The following is a 16794-nucleotide window of genomic DNA, read 5'->3' on the forward strand; positions in this document are numbered from 1 at the left end:
ACCATAGCACCGTCCTATTTCTCATTTAAGAATTAGGAAGGTGACCTCAAGATTACTGCAATACGGTTTATCAGTACATAAGGATATTTTCATATGGAATTACTTCTAAATCAAGATGTTTAACTCAAAGGAGAGCAGCCTGCAAGCAGAAGCCATTGACGATGAAAGTTGCTGGGGGAAAGTGACATGGAAAAAAGTGTCGAGACCACTGTGCAGTAATACAGACACATTTTCTCACGAAAAACTCTTTCAGCCCAGTTCCTTATTGTTAGTCTTACCCTCCCTTCCCTCTCATCTCCCTCCTCTACTTTCTGCCTTCTTGTCTTGTCATTACACAGAATAAGAGCCAGGAATCAGTATATTGTACCATATACAAACAACGTATTTTTTTTTAAAAAAAAATCTATTTTCATCATTTACTCTGAGGAAAAACAAGCTTGAAAATTTGGATTTGTCATATATAATCATATATATATATGTATATTCACACAAGTATATAAATATATTGTGTATGTGTGGACACAAGTATATACACATCTGTCCCTCATAGTATATAAAATAAAATTATACACACAGAATCGGTGGAATATTAGAAAAAGAATCTGGAATCTCTTTGGGAAAGGCAAGAAATAGAATGGCTTAAAGCATGTCTGCAGTGAATCTGAAGGAGTTAGGGGTGCATATGCCACAATCCCTATACCTTTTACTTTGGTTAAGACACTGAGGTCCCAGGGAGACCTTTGTTCTGTGGACGTGCACTGTGCACTTCCTTTCCAAGTGGGCTAGTTTTGTTCTCATGCCACGGTAGCAGGTGGCATCAAGCTGTTTTGATGAGGTTAAAAGGCTCCTCCCCCCTCTCCGAACGCAGCAGCCTGAAGTACGTCAGCAGTAATTGTGTGCATGGCTCTGCTGTACAGGGTGGGTGGAGGCAAAATTGATATCAAACAAGGGCATCCAACTGAGATCCGAGAGTTCCGTTTAAGTTGTTGCTCATTTTTATTAGCCCCACTGGGGTGAAAACCTTATAACTTAAATTTATCCTCCAGACAAGAACCATATTTTGATTAATTTAAATTTTCCTCTCCAAAAAGACTGATTTAATGCTAAACAGTGGATGTAAACGAAGAGGTTTCTTTATTCTCTTTTTATTTTGTTATTGACAAATCAGACTTTAGCTCAGTTAGATAAAAGAGACACGTTCTGTTGCTTGGATGGGAGGCCTTTAATGAGGATGGGAGCCCCTGGGGAGCTGAAATCGGTGCTGCTTTTGGGGTTTCTTGCCATTTCTTCAGTCATTCTGTCTCCCTTTCCAGTGGGGCTAGGGTGTGGGAACTATCCAAGGTGCTAGGATGCTGGCAGCTTTGCTATTCGATGCAGGCGGATTGCACAAGCAGAGGAGAGAGATTACTGCTTATTTCAGAAGGTAGGTTCTTTGTTTCAGCACCCCTGATTAATCAGCAGCAGCAGCAGCATCAACAGACTAAGGCAGCTGGAGAGAGGAGAGAAGCAGGAAGGGAGGGAGTCCGGGAAAGGGAGGAGAGGGAGAGGGAGAGGGAGGGAGGGAGGGAGGGAGAGAGAGAGAGAGAGAGAGAGAGAGAGAGAGAGAGAGAGAGAGAGAGAGAGAGAGAGAGAGAGAGAGAGAGAGAGACCAGAGCCAGAGCAAGCTGGTTGTCATGGGGGAGGGACGATGCTACAAGCTAGGCTTCTCCAAACCTTCTGTATGTATGCAACGAGAAAGAGCATCTTCTTTGGGGCTGAAAGGAGACATTTAGAGAGGATGTGTCTGATTTTTGTCTCCATTTATTTTTGTCTTCACAGAACATGATCAAATGAGGTACCTTAGCCAGCTTGGTGACTGCTTCGGGTCTTGTAATCATCTGTGTAGCAAAGTGGGTAAAATCATTCAATTTCTTCCCTGCTGGACCTGGAAGGAGAGGGGCTGTGCGCTCATCCCCACCCATTAGCTATGCCCTCTTTTCTCCGAATGTCGATTTAAGGAAGCAAGCAGCTGTCTTCTGCCACTGCATCTTCCTAGCAAACTTTAAAGGGCATTTTATCCGATAGAAAGAACATCGAAAATGCTCTGGTCTCTAGTGATGAAGAATCTTGGATTCAACACTTTTCCCATCCAGATATAATGCACTTTAATTGAAGAAAAGCTGAACTGACCTACAAGTCTGTTTCTTATGGTGCTGGATTACTCCTACCGAACTGCCCCGAGACCAGCCCTGAGAGAGGGCTCTGACAGACCCAAGTCACCTCCTGACTATTGCACTTAGCTTTCCCTGGGGACTTAATTTTTGGTATGTATCTCATTTTTCAGATTCTATAAGCATGCTATTTAAATCCAGAACTAAATAGAGGAAGCTATTTGTTATGAAATGGGATAGATTTTAGTTAGGGATACTTAATGCTGAAGTTTGCATGTTTTATTAGGTGGAGCAGAAATAAAAATACAACCTGGGCATCCACAGTGTTCGTGAGCCCCCAGCTATTTTTAATCCCTTACCCACTTACTGATTGCCATGGAAATGTTAAATAGATCTCCATTAGTAAAATAAGCTATGTTTAATTATTATAAGAATTGAAAGTATTTCCATGTCATTAATTGCTACTCAAGTTGCGTTTGCTGCTATTTGTCTTAATTCCATACCATAAATATTTTACAATGGGCTCAGTTCATTGGTGTCATCAATGAGAGCCCAATTTTGCATTCTCAGAAAGAAAGATATACACTCTACCACAAAATATCCAAATTGCTGGGCATACTTAGAAGCTGAAACTGCTTATTTCTGTCTGACTCCAAATAGATACTTTCCTGAAAATGTGTTTTAATACCAGTCAATATCATGAAGATTGCATTAGTCTCACCAAAATGTACATCTTCTGAAGAACTTTAGGTGGGCTTGTTGTACTTGGGACATGAACTTATTTCATTGGAATATCTCCATTCTAATTTTCCAAAACTACCCAGAAATATTTTCAGTACTTGAAATGTAGGTAGGTATTGCACATCTGGGAAAATATTGTGTTTAGAAATGTTCATCTTTCCTAAAAAATACTAAAGTTGTTTTGGTACTAAAGGAGTACTTTTTTATTTTTCTAAATGTAGTGAAAAAAAATAAGAACATTTAATGGAAGAGGTTATATGGTATATTTTTGGTAATTTTAGTATCCCCAATTTATAATCAATTAGTATAGAATAATGAATAGAGAGCAAGAACAAAAACTGATCTCTTAACTTTTACATTTTGGACACACTCCAATTTATTTGATGTATTGTTAAGTGTTAACTTAAAAATGAATGAGCAAAGAAGAGCCAGATGTGTACAAATGATTTTGTTTTACTTTGAAAAGTAGCACATGTTTTTGTCCATCTCAGAGAAGAAGGGAATTCTGTGAAAGACACTTAAGACTTAGGAAATTGTGAAAACAGACCTGTGGGAAAATTCTACAATTTTACAAAGCAGAGTTATAAAACTTGAATGGTTTGGAAAGTTGTACAGAAGTGTAAAAATCTCTGGGAAAAGAATCGTGGCTATTGTTTAAAATAAATCAATCAGTCATAGACTATCAACTCAATTAGATGGTTTCCATTGTAGCTCCAGTCAGCAATTTATTAAATTGACTATGTCTACTTTGCAAATACTGCCCTGTAAGCGTCTGGAACCGATTGGCCCAAGGCTCCACAAAGTCCCTTAGCCACTGGCACTTTGCTCGAGCCTTTAATATTAGAGAGGATGTAGCCAATCTTTTAAGACCTTTGGTAAAGGACACCATGACAACCTGGAAGTCGGGAGAGATGCCTAGTAGATGATGCTACTGCATTTGCATGATCTATGCCCACTTCCCAATTTAGGGGAGGGAGGTAGTGAAGAAAAACTCCCTGTAAAGAAATCTGTTTTCTGAGAAAGAAGCAATCAGTGCCTTTGTAGTGACTCCTGCAGGCTTTCTTGATGGTAACTTCTTTCCCCATTTTGTGCAGAACAGCTGCATTTTGAGAACACTGAGAATGAGAATATGAACATGACCATTTGTGGGGTAGGGTACAGGATTCCAAGCACAGATCAAAATCTCTGACACTAGTATTTGACAGTTAGTTAAGTTTCTTATTGCAGAAATATTTTTGACATGGTTTGCATGGCTTATGGGTTTTAACCGTGTTAGCTAGTCTTGATTTGGTCCTAATCTATGAAGTTAGCAAATTTTAGATACGAATTTGCATATGCATTTAACATATGTATATGAAGTCTGATTACTAAATACTTATATTTTCATATGCACTGTGTGGTATGTGATTTTAGATTGGTGCAAATATATGCAAATAATGTAAAATAGTCTTTATATTGCTGAACAATTCAACAACACAACAACAACCACACCAAAAAAAAACCAGTCAAAATCACATGAGGAAACATTCATTCGACCTAACCCTCTAAGATTCTCCATCTCAAGAAAGATGGAGTGAGGAGAATGAGAGGGAAAATCAAATTTTAATAACTCACATTCCAAGAACTTCATATAGCATTAAGACAAATATCCTTTGAAAACCTCAAAAATGTATAAAGAATAGAAACTAGGTATCTTGCACCATCTGCAAATAAATTGAAACATAAGTATAAAGTCACGGTCAAGTATCCAGTCTTTTATCAAGGCATTTATTCTCTCCTATGTATTAGGATGTTTCAGTGTATCACAAATTACATTATGATAATAGCATAAAATGAACTTTACCTGATTCTGATCATAAGATTATCTTTTAGTATTCACTATGGCCTAAAATTTAGAAACTCTTATGGGACTTTACATATGGGGAAACAATTTACTTTTAAATTAGAGGTTTTTTTTTTCATTCTCATTCGCTCAATATAGGTGGGAAAATAAAGATTAAATAAGTTGCCACCACTCTGTATCTTTGAAAAGCCAAATCTCATGTAGAGGACAGCTTCATTTTAGAAATTTGGGATAAATAGTTTACAAAGAAAACAAAACACCAGTGCCCAGGAGGCTAGTTCACTCAAAGGATGCTGGTACACATGAAACTTCTACCTAGGTAAGTGGAACTATCAGGTTTATCACAGGGCTCCGTCTTATTGAGTGAGTGTGCACCTCTATCAGGTCCACCCTTACAGAGGTGGGGTGGTGGACCTAGCAACGCAGGAAATTGTACTAATTGAGGAATTGGCTGGGAATTTTAGACAATGGGATGTTGAGAGATGCTCAGACATAGATGAGAAAGAGCCAGGCAGCCTAAACAGTCACTGGACTCTTTCTGTGTGACTTCTCCCCCACACCAGCCTGTGGCTGTGAGGAACTCACTCTCACCATGAGTGGGTGCTGTATTAAATACTCTGTAGACTGACACCACATAGAGTGGGTTTCTTCACTAGCAGAGGGGAAACGCTACAGAAGCACGTGCTCTTAGAGAAATGTGTATGCAGTTATTTTTCAAAAACACTCCCTTTTTTAAAATTTCTCTTTACTACTAAGTATCACAGCATGGCTTGGCATTTGAGTTTCCTTGATGAAAGTATCAGCTACAGAAAGGGAAGAAGAAAATGGTATTTTTTTTTTAATTTTATGTTTTATCGATTTCATTTGGACCTACATGGTTTTTGCTGTGGGTTTGGTGATGGAGAGTTTTATTTTTGGGTGAACATTTGTGAAGAATTAATGTCACTATCAGCTTTATATTCAGCCTCGTCAGGAACAATGATGGCTGTATAACATATGTGTGTGTGTGTGTGTGTGTGTGTGTGTGTGTGTGTGTGTGTGTGTGTGTGTAGAAAGCTCAATTCAATGTTAAATGCTTAGCTTATTTCTCTTGGCCATGGTAAGAATTTAATTAGTGCACTTTAGTTAAGTGAAACCTCAAATTTTAGAAAATGTCACAATATTACACGATGTAGTCTTTGTGAAGGGTGTGGTCAACAGGTTATAAGTAACAAAGTGTAAGAATAATGTAATGCAAAGCTGAAAAAATAATCATCCACTTTAATATTTAACTCAACATCTATAGCTTTGGTAAGACATGATTGTAGGCACAGTAATCTAAATATTAAATGAACAGAATCTCTGGAAAATGCAGAGCATAGAAGTATAGGAAGTCATACAGTAAAGACCTGAATTTCACTGTGTATTGCATGGTATTTGATCTGGTAATTTAACCTACTATCCCTGGAGGATCCCTGATATGATTTTTAAATTAGCCACGAATTCCAATAAACACATACATAGCGCTTCACTATTTGGATCAGTTCTGGGGCTTCCAAAGAAAGCATATCTACTCTTAGAATGAAGACATATTGCTGCAAGAGTATAGATGGGCAGCAAAAGTCTCTCATTTATTTTAAACAAAACACATGGTGCACAATATTATTGGTGGCCATAGGAAGGCAGAAGTTCTCTTTCAACCTTTTACATTCTATTGTTCCTACGTCTAATTAGAAGTCAAGTAAGGGAGATGGTTAGTTATTGAGAAAAATCTAACAATGCTACATAGAACACAAGAGCCCAGCTGCATTTTAACAGTATTTCCTAAGACTGAGGAATTCTGTGTCCCTTTAAACAGAATTGTAATTTAAGAGGCAGGAGCTACAGTCAAGTCTTAGATGGACTAGACATGGAACATACCTTTCTCAACATCTATCTTATCCATGAGTATGAATTCTGAAAACATATTCATGATTTACTGAATTTTCATGCTAATTGCAGTAAATAGTAGTGGTTATAACAAGGTAGACAATTAACACGGTTCAATTTTCTATTGAATCTGTTCACTATGAGAAAGCTATTTTTCATTCATCTGAAACGTATCCTTCAGCTTGGACAGTCAAAGTTGGATGGTTTAAAATGGAGTGAGCATTGTGGGCCATAGATCCTAGTGCCCTTGTTTTCCAGATTTGGACAATGAGAGGTGGCGTGCATAAGTGTCTTTATTACAAATTATTTGATTACTAGTTTTCTCATGTCAACTTCTATGATGAAGGAAGAGCATGTGTGTGTGTATGTGTGTGTGTGTGTGTGTGTGTGTGTGTGTGTGTGTGTGTGTGTGTGTGTTCAGGCATGCTTTCCACAGCATGAATGTATAGGTCAGACATCAGCTCTTACTAGTCTATTCTTTCCTACTGCCTGTAGGATCAAGGATGGAATTTAGGTCATAAAGCCACACACAAGTGCCCCTATCTCTGAGCCATAATTCAGACCCTGCCAATTTGTAACTGTGGAAATTATTATATTTAGCAACATGACTCCTTGGTAAACTAATTTTACTTTGAAACGTGGGTAGATTATTTAAGACAAACACACATAAATAAACATACATATACACATAGAAACACAAAAAATAAAATCACTAGTAAGCATTTTATAAACAAGTTTATTTTAAACACCAATAGGGGGTGGGTGACAGATGACTCATCTGATAAAGACACTTACCACCAAGTCTGACAACCTGAGTAAGATCCCCTTGACCCACATGATAGGACAGCATAGCCAGTTGTCTCAAGTGGTCCTCTGACCTTCATGTAGAAGTTGTGGAATCATGCATCATATACCTTTCAATGAAAAAAGATCCACAAATGAATGTAATAAAATTTTTTGATTTAAAAAGAGTTTGTGAAAGACTCTACTAGCAATATCAACACCAGGCTTATTGAACACATACACTTTTTTTTTTTAAATCAAATCCTCATGACATAGTCCATTCCAGCTGCCATCATTTTGTTAATGTAAAGGGAAGCTTAAAGGTATTATTTAATGCAAAGCCATAGACCTAGAAACAACGTATCTGAGATTTTTAGAGTGCATGGAAAAACTTGTACCTATGTCCTACAGGACTTTCTCAGAGTCCCCCTCACTGCCCCCCCCCCCATCACAAACTAATTTCCATGGAGACAGCAAACAAAATACTAAGAGCTTAATCATTGACAGGCTGCTAATTTTATTTTAAAGACCAAATTTCAAAGTTGAGAAGCTATACCCATTTATCCTCAAAATATGGGAAATAAAGAATTCATGGCCAGCTGACATTGTAAACAGTATGAGAATCAGATGAGATGTAATTATTATTCTAGTCTCCTGCAATGTGACATCTAGAAGATTATACTTTGGCATCCATCATCAGTGCCTTGTTTGTAGCAGGTGTCCAATAGACTCTTAAATAGATGGATGATCATATGACCAAACACTTTCCTGGAGGTGGATATGGGCACACACATAAACATGTAACCCATTTTCATAATATGGAGTTTGACTTGACAAAGTGGTTGATTTTCATCTGAAAAAAAAATCCATGTGAGTTAAAAAATAAATTTTCCACGTATAAACATTTTGCAATAATATTTTTTGCATTTTCTCAGAACAACAACTTAAACTCCATGTAATTTGTAATGCCATTAATAATGATAATTAATATTCAGAAATAATCCACTACTTTGTTGATTATACATAATTATAATATGTAAACTGTATGAGAATCACTAGGGTTGGTAGAAATCCTCAGCAAAATAAATAACTAAAATACAACCCTTTGGATACCCATGCTTCTTGCACCTGGGAAAAATGCAGTTTTGCTGGAGGGCAGAGTGGGAGGAATCATTCTAGCCTGAGGTGTTATCTCTAGCAGGTTTATAACACTGAGTTGGCTTGCTTAACTTAGGCAAGATTAATTGTCATAAAGTTAGGCTGGTCTTTTTTTAGCCTGGAGTACCTACTGCAGATGTTCCTGATGTAAGTGAATTTCCGGTAATGGCAATACTTTAGATAACTGAAAGACACTCTCCTGAATCCCTCCTATCAACATGGAATTTGTTCACAGCAGTCACTTTCTTCTCTCCTATGTGCTCACCACTTAAGCATGTAATCTTAATACAATTCAATTATGTTATATATAATTCAATATAGTATAAAGTTGGAATTAAAAGACTATTCAGTCTTTTTAACCCACTGGAGCTAAGAAATCAAACAAAACATAATAAAAATTTAATACAAAGCCAACAAACAACCTCCAGTTCCTAAAATATCAAATACTGAGAAAGAAATCTGTAAATTCAGCATGAGATTCAAATTTGGGTTAACTGTTAACTATCAGTTAAAAGGCTAATAAATTCTGATATGAATTAAGATATCTATATCTACAACCCAGGTTATAAAATATGATTTTCATTTCAGGATGATTTTGATGTATACTTAGAAAAAGAAACTTCTTGACTTTTGCAGTAAACAGATGGACTGATCAACAGTTCAATGATTTTTTTAAAGGAAGTAAAAGTTGTAAGGTACTTTATAAATTTTTATTTGTTTAGAGAAAGGGTCTCTAAACATGACAGGCATATCCCACACTCCACTCACTTATATCCATTTTCTATGCCACAGTGAATAGGAAATTAAATAAGTCTTATTAACATAGAAGATTAATTTTTATTTTTATATAATTTTGTTCTTTATTGTTGTTAAAGCAGCTTTTCTACCTCGTTGTGAATACTTGGGTAGTTCTTCAAATCATGGTGATTTCTAAAACTTGCCTGTTTGTCCACCCATCTGTCATGCATGCATCCATCAATGCACACATATACTTCACATGGATGTTGTTGCCAAGCTTCTTCACTAACATTGTCGTGATCTTAGTGCACTTTAATGTGCATACTACTGCTGAGTTCTATGCTAAATCCTTCACAGCTATCTCTTCTACATGTCACAGTAGGTAGTGGAAGTTTTGTCATTCCCTTATGAGAGCTAGATGCACCATGTCAAAGTTCCATGTTTTAAACTACGGCTTGATTTGGTTTTGATTTGTCAAGCTATTAGACCCATGACTTAAGTTTTTCAAAGTTTTGGGACTTTTAACTATCAATGCTACCATAATATCAAAGCTAGTGTTATCAGACTGCTGAAAATGTGTGTGGTTCTGACAACACAAAATATATATATATCATAGAAAATTATGATATGAAACAATTATAGAGGGCCATTTTGAAAATAACACAGGGTCTCGAAAGCAAACAAATTATATGGCAAATGTGTGTTTTTCCTGGTTGCTATTATATTTTGTATGGCCATTTTGGATTTACACATTTTCACTTAAGTATTTAAAGACAAAATGTAATTTAATTTTCCTCCAACATAACATTATTTTAATTTAAATATGCATGGAAATGTCATTATGATAATGAAAACACAAAATTTGGATCTATGTTATTAAAACAACATATTTTGAAAAACAAAATTATGTCTATATTCATACAAACTAAATATTTATCTTCAGACACAATGTTTACACATTCACAGGTGGCAGGGCAGAACTGTGGTCCTTTGTCCTGCTAATGTTGCTGAGTTGATGGAGCATCTGATAATCAAATAACACACATTTCATGTTATTTCAAATACTCTGGGAACTTGTAATTTATACTGAGGCATTTTTCTTTATTGGAAAACTTAAAGTGTATAAATCTGAATTATTTATATAAAATTCAGCTTCATTCAAGGGAACACAGAGATCTAATATAATATGAATGGGACATAATCCTTTTTAACTCTATTGTTTTCCTTAATTGTATTCTATAACACCTTCATACTCTAACTCACTATGTCTTAAATACATTTTAAAGACATTACTTTATTTATGGTGCAGGAGTACACATAGATGAACATGCATGCCATGGTGTGTGTGTGGAGATCAGAGGTCAACTTAGAAAGTCAGTTATGTTCTACCACTATAGGGATTCTGGTGTTAGGATTCAGGTTGGTAGCCCTGCCAGCAAGCACCTTTACCCATGGAATTAGCTCAATGACCCTTAGCTTAAGTATTATAACTCATCAGAGCTACATACATCCAGAGGAGCCTGGTAACTCCTTTGAGATTTGAGATGACAAAATCTTAGGGACAAACCTTGACATCCTTGCTAAGGGTATGATGTGTTGTCAATCTTCAGGAAGCATCCCGTTTCCATGATACCCTCCAAGATGATGAGTGCTAATCCTGAAGAAGACCCTTTGGACACTTTTCTCCAGTATATTGAGGACATGGGGATGAAGGCATATGACGGTCTGGTTATTCAAAACGCATCCGACATTGCTCGCGAGAATGATCGCTTGAGAAATGAAACAAATCTGGCTTACCTGAAAGAGAAGAATGAGAAACGGCGAAGACAGGAAGAAACAATCAAACGGTAAGTATAAACCACTGCATTCCATGAGAGAGTCTACAGTTCCTGCTAAGATTGTGTTCCTGACACCTGGCCAAGAAGGGGATGGTCAGAGTCTTGGTGGAATACATAGTGAAAGGGACACCTGGACCCTACCAAAAGCTCATCCATCCTTCTGACAGATCCTGGCCTTAGTTAACAACAGTTACTTGCTTGTGTTTTGTGCATATGGAGGTACAGCTGGGCTAGGGAGAGAATTCAATTTTCTCTCCATAAAAGCTTGTGTTGAACAACCTCTTGGTAAAAGCACCAGGGAGCACAGACACACTTTTAGCAGCTAGAGTTTTATGAGAATGACCACCTTTAATGGCCTATGTTTATAGTTCTTACCTTAAAATAGAGTTCATCTTCTTCCTAGAATAAGACCAAGACTAGTCAATAATTAGATATGTATGGGCCTCTGAAGGCACTTAGAATCCTTGGTGTATGCTTCTGAGCAATTTTATGGTGATTACACCTCTTGGTTTGGTACCAAGGGTTCCAAGTTTGTTCAAAAAAATTGTTTTCATGATGTAACACCTACTAGTGACAAGCTGATGAGCCACAGACTGTAGCCTTGCAAATAGAGGTTAAGCACCTGGTGTGTGCACACAAAGGAATGATACACGACTTTTGTTTTTTTACAGAACAATAAAGCAGGTTGTTTCCCTGTAGTCACAAGCTGCTGTGTGGAATCCTGTTTTATTGCTGGAGTTCATTTGCTAAGTTCAAAAATTCAAAAAGTTGATGAAAATTACTTTTTTTCAGTTATCTGCGTGATTGAATAGTGATAGGGCATTTGGATAGTTCATAGAGGATTTCCATCTAATATCTCAGTCACATACTCTCTGGGAAGATTATGATATTAAGGAAATGAAAATATTTTTTCAAGTTCAATTATTTAGGTTGTAAAGAGGCAAGGCCATGTTGCGCGAAACTAGTAATTTAAAGAAACTATTTCACATGTTAGAGAAAGATGGAAGGAGGAAAAGAGGAGGGATAGAGTAAAAGAGCAAGGAAGGAGACAGAGAAAACTGGAAAGATGTTTCAGAAGAGTATTTTGAAGAATATACTGTTTTACTTCTGAATTATTAAAATTTTACCCAGTTTAAAATTGATTTTTTTGCTGTAGTATGCAAAGTACCTTTTTATACTATTTTCCTATGTAGCATTTCTGACACACTTCTGCTTATATACGAGCATTTTACTTTAATTTTGAATGCTGAGTTTTTAAAAATTCAAAGCAAAAAGAATCGGTTACATAATTTCTAGAGAATAATAGCACTACAATTTAGAGTTCTGCAATCTTGCAGTTGCAAATCACCAATTAATTGTTTTATAAGTGAACAAACAGACTGATTTACTGTAACATCCTCTTGGTTCTTCCTAGCACCACCATGTACACATCTATCCCACCAGCTTCCATGTTTTATTAGTCACCTTTAATAGGATTCTGCACAAATATCCAAATACAGTGACAACAGAAGTGGCTGAGTTTCAAGAGCTTTACTGACATGTGTTTAAAGAGGCATGAAGAATAGGGTGGAAATCTGAAGTCTAAGGCACTTGGGAGCAAATATACAGATAGGTGGAGACACATCAAAAGCCTGTCACTCCGTGATGGGTGATGTGTCAGAGATGTGGTTGTGTGAACTTGAGCTCAGTTTGCTGGATTCATCAGACTGCTTTCTCCTCCTGTGTTACAAAGCACACAAGGTAGCTCAGATCACTTACTAAGCTGGAAAGAAAACCTGAAAATGGTCTGCATTGACTTCTACCTTATACATTAGAGTTAAGTCTAGCATAGCTTGAGAATAGAATAAACATCACGTGTGTAAATCTCCTGTTTTGTTCTAATTTATTAGAACTGATGGTGGTTGGAACTAAGATGGCTGTGGTAAAAAGGGGTAAGGTAGCTACACTGTGGAACTTTTGGATTGATGAGACTTAGGCACAGAGTGTGGAGAATGAATGACAAGGAGCTCCTTGTTGGCCTGTTGTTGTTGCTCCCTGTGTGTGTGCCATTATTGCTTGAACTAGCAGGATGTGGTTTCTATTTAAAATGGCAGGCCCTCTGGATAAGTGAGACAGTCGATTAGCTTGAACTGTTTGGGAGGCCCCCAGGCAGTGGGACCAGGACCTGTCCTTGGTGCATGAGCTGGCTTTTTGGAACCTAGGGCCTATGCTGAGACACTTGGCTCAGCCTTGGTGAAGGGAAGAGGGGACTGGACCTGCCTCAACTGAATCTACCAGGCTGAGCTGAATCTCCAGGGGAGACCCTGCCTTGGAGGAGATGGGAATGGGGGGTGGATTCTGGGGAAGGCTGGGGGGTGGGAGGAGGGAGGACAGGGGAATCTGTGGCTGATAGGAAAAATTAAATTAATTATAAAATAAAAATATTTTGAAAAAAAGAAAGAAATGGCAAAAACTGAAAGTGAATTGCATTTAAGGCAAATAGCAGGAAATGGGAGACTGTTTTGGTATGAAAAATGTTGTAAAGCCTTTTAATGGCTCAGGTAGATATTCTGCATGGAGGTTTGGAGAAAAGACCCAGGACTTTGGGTAGAGAACAAAATAAGAGTTCTATATGATAAGAGTGAGAAATATCTTAATCTTCCATAGGTTTTGAAATCGTAAGCTTACAGGACAACAAGGACACCTAGCACTTAAATATTTTTCCCCACATGGAAATGGCTTATTATAATAGAGAGACAAAGAGAAAGATAGGAAAGAGGGAGAGAAGAGAAGGGGGGTCAAGGGTGCACACCTCATGAGAGGAAAAGTGGAAGAGAGAGGACTTAAATTTTAAAATGGTCAAAAACCCAGGAAATATTCCCCAAGGCACCTGAAATCCCACAAGATAAGGACAGTGGAAGAACCCAATACATGCAGTCAGAGGGCCACAAAGGAAGACTGAGTAATGACGGAACCACAACATTGGAGGAGATCCAGCAGGGAAGGAAACAGAGAGACAGACTCATTGAACACGCCCCTTCTTCCTGCTCTGCTAGCAGCTTCATTGTAGCTACAGGCGCAGGGCAGGCCCCAGAAGCTTGGGACAGCTCTCAGTGTACCACAGTATGCCAGGGAAAAGACTAAGGTCCAGCCCTCTCTCACTCCAGATCTGAAAGGGGAAGTCACAAAAGACTTACAGAGGGAAGCAGTCTGAGAACTGCTCACACCCAGCAGAGACCCGATGGTAACGTAACAATGACCAAGTGTGCATCACAGTGAGAATTATGGGGCATCCTCTAGACCCAGAAACAGACAATCACATCCAAAATAACATTAATTCTTGTGCTATAACACTTGAATGTTTTAGAAATTAAAAGATGTGGTTTGTGTCTTGCTGCTTATAACTCAGTTCTTCTTTATTCAACCCTACCCCAAATCTTTTTCTGGAATTCTAATTTAATGTGTAAATATCTTGGAAGTGTAAGAATCCTATGAGAGCCCAAAATTGTTGAAACTTCTCCAAATCACTTTTCTTTTCCAAAAGCTAAGCCCATGGAAAGCAAAATGGCATAGATGTCTTTGAATGTGATTGGGGACTTGCTTAGAGAGGGAAAAAAGTGAACAAAGCCAGACCAGCAATGCCTCTGTTTGAGGAGGAGTCTAAAAGCCTCCTTCACTGCCTTGGGAGTGGACTGGTTATGGCATCTCCTCAAACAGTATAGTCTAGGAATCATTTTAATGTCTGAATTCAGTTTTATTTTGTTCATATAAAGACCAGTATCCCAGGGGTATGGCAATTTTCAAATGATGATAATTTCTCCTCAATGTGTGCTTTTTTAAAAAAAATCATATCACTTCAAAATTCCTAATGAAAAATGTCCATTTTTTTTAGAAAGTCCATCAACTGGGTTCTATTCAAACATGCTTGAGGGAGCCTGGAATATTTCAAAAGACAGAACACCCACATTTAAATCGAACACACATTACAGTTTTTTGTTTTCTTTCTTTTTTTTTTTGCCTCGCAATTAATATCAAGTAGAAAAAAATCAGCAAGTTATTAATAAACATCATCTAATTAATTAAAATTACTTCATCTGTCTGCTGAATGCCTTCAAAATATATTCTGTGATTTAATATATGGGATATAAATGCCAGAAATTCTAAAAGGCAGCACATTTGACCTTGAAAAGGCATTGATGATAATTCTCTGTGAAATGCGCCAGTTGCAATTTCAAAAATGTGCAGACTGCCAAGGCATGCTTAAAACATGGAAATAGGATTTCATGTGCTTGGCTTTCTGGACCACATACTGCTGAAATGCCTTTTGTGCTCAAGCTGGGGAGCTTTAACACAGAGCCCTTAGACAAACAATATCCCTTTCGCTTTTTCTGTGATCTAAGTCACTTAGGTTTTCTAAGCCCAGTTCCTTATTTTTAAACCAGCTTGAACCCTTGTCACTATTAACTTCCTTGTGTCTTCCCCTCTACCCGTCATGTGGGCTTTACTGAAAAGACTTGCTGGTGAAAACGAAATACGAAATAAAGAAAAGGGTGACATTCTTGGTGCTTCTCTTCACAGTTTAAAGTGATGTTTGGTAAGAAAGAGAGAAACACTTAAAGGGGAAAATTAATGGAGAATGAAAACAATTATTGCAATGGTTCATTGTCTCTGCTAGTTTAAATCCCACAGGCTTTGTACAGGCACAAGTAAATGAGATTTACTTCTTTTAAGTAGCCCACAAGAAAAAAAAATGCACAAGTACCTAACAACAAGGTAGTTCATTTAAGATTGGTTAGAATGCACTAGTTGGGCATAAATATGGAGAAAGGTGAGAAATAAACTTGGATGATCAGTGTGTTCAATTGTGGCCAATAAGAAGGAAGGAAGTGATAAATGACAGGTGACCTGTAGGGCAGTATCTGCAGGCACCTCTGAGAACAGGTCCTCTGTTTATAAGTAACCCCTTGTTAGGTCATCAAATAAGGACAGCCACTGAAGAAGATGAATAATCAAAAGACCATCTTACACACCACAGGTGCAACCGGTTTCTGGGATTCCTTTTGAGCAAAATTCATTTTGAATTCTGGGGTTAGTCTTCACACCATCCCATTTGGTTATTTTGTAAACAATATAAGAAATACCCCTAAATACAAACCAACAAGAACATTTTCACATCTTTTTCAAGTATAGTCTTTACAGTAGGAAACAGTTGGTTGTTTTGCTCCTAATGAAAGAAACGCTGCATTAGTGAAATTTCTCCAAACATTGTGAGTCTGGAAGACAGCTCTTGACTTTAGCAAAGTGGTTCTGACACAAAGGACCACTTAGGCTGATTACCAGTGTCTCTATTCCCCATGGATGCCCTCAGGGGATCTATATGAGGTTATATTTCCTCTTTAAAAGTGACAGTCTGAAATGGAATTAGATTACATATGGCTCCTTTTAAAAAGGCATGCAGCTGTATATTTGTGTATGCACTTGAAAACTATGTAGATTGAAGAGTTTCAGACTGCTTGTTATGCAAAGGGAATCAAAGACCTACTAAAGTCTCTCTTGTACTTTTAGGGAGAAAGCTACAATAAAAAATAAAAATTTTAAATTTATTTTTCATTTACTATTACTCCAAAAGGACATAGTTATGATACCAAATTTGTAA

The 16794-nt window shown here is 37.4% G+C and overlaps 1 protein-coding gene across 12 annotated transcripts in view; it reads left to right on the plus strand.

The window, feature by feature from the left end:
- Window positions 1-944: 944 nt before the first annotated feature.
- Nyap2 (neuronal tyrosine-phosphorylated phosphoinositide-3-kinase adaptor 2) overlaps window positions 945-16794 on the plus strand; it is a 409837-nt gene continuing 393987 nt past the window's right edge. For 6 of the 12 annotated variants that reach the window (XM_052750021.1, XM_052750018.1, XM_052750020.1 and 3 more), the window contains exons 1-2: window positions 1624-2303; window positions 10932-11168. In XM_052750021.1, the coding sequence (XP_052605981.1) occupies window positions 10948-11168 (221 nt within the window). In that variant the 5' untranslated portion in view covers window positions 1624-2303; window positions 10932-10947. Of the gene's footprint in view, window positions 1424-1605; window positions 2304-10931; window positions 11169-16794 lie in introns of those variants that run through there. The other 6 variants (XM_052750014.1, XM_052750017.1, XM_052750016.1 and 3 more) reach the window with 4 other exon arrangements.

This window comes from Peromyscus californicus, unplaced genomic scaffold, assembly GCF_007827085.1.
Source record: "Peromyscus californicus insignis strain IS unplaced genomic scaffold, ASM782708v3 Scaffold_21__1_contigs__length_65335640, whole genome shotgun sequence".
Lineage (NCBI taxonomy): Eukaryota > Metazoa > Chordata > Mammalia > Rodentia > Cricetidae > Peromyscus > Peromyscus californicus.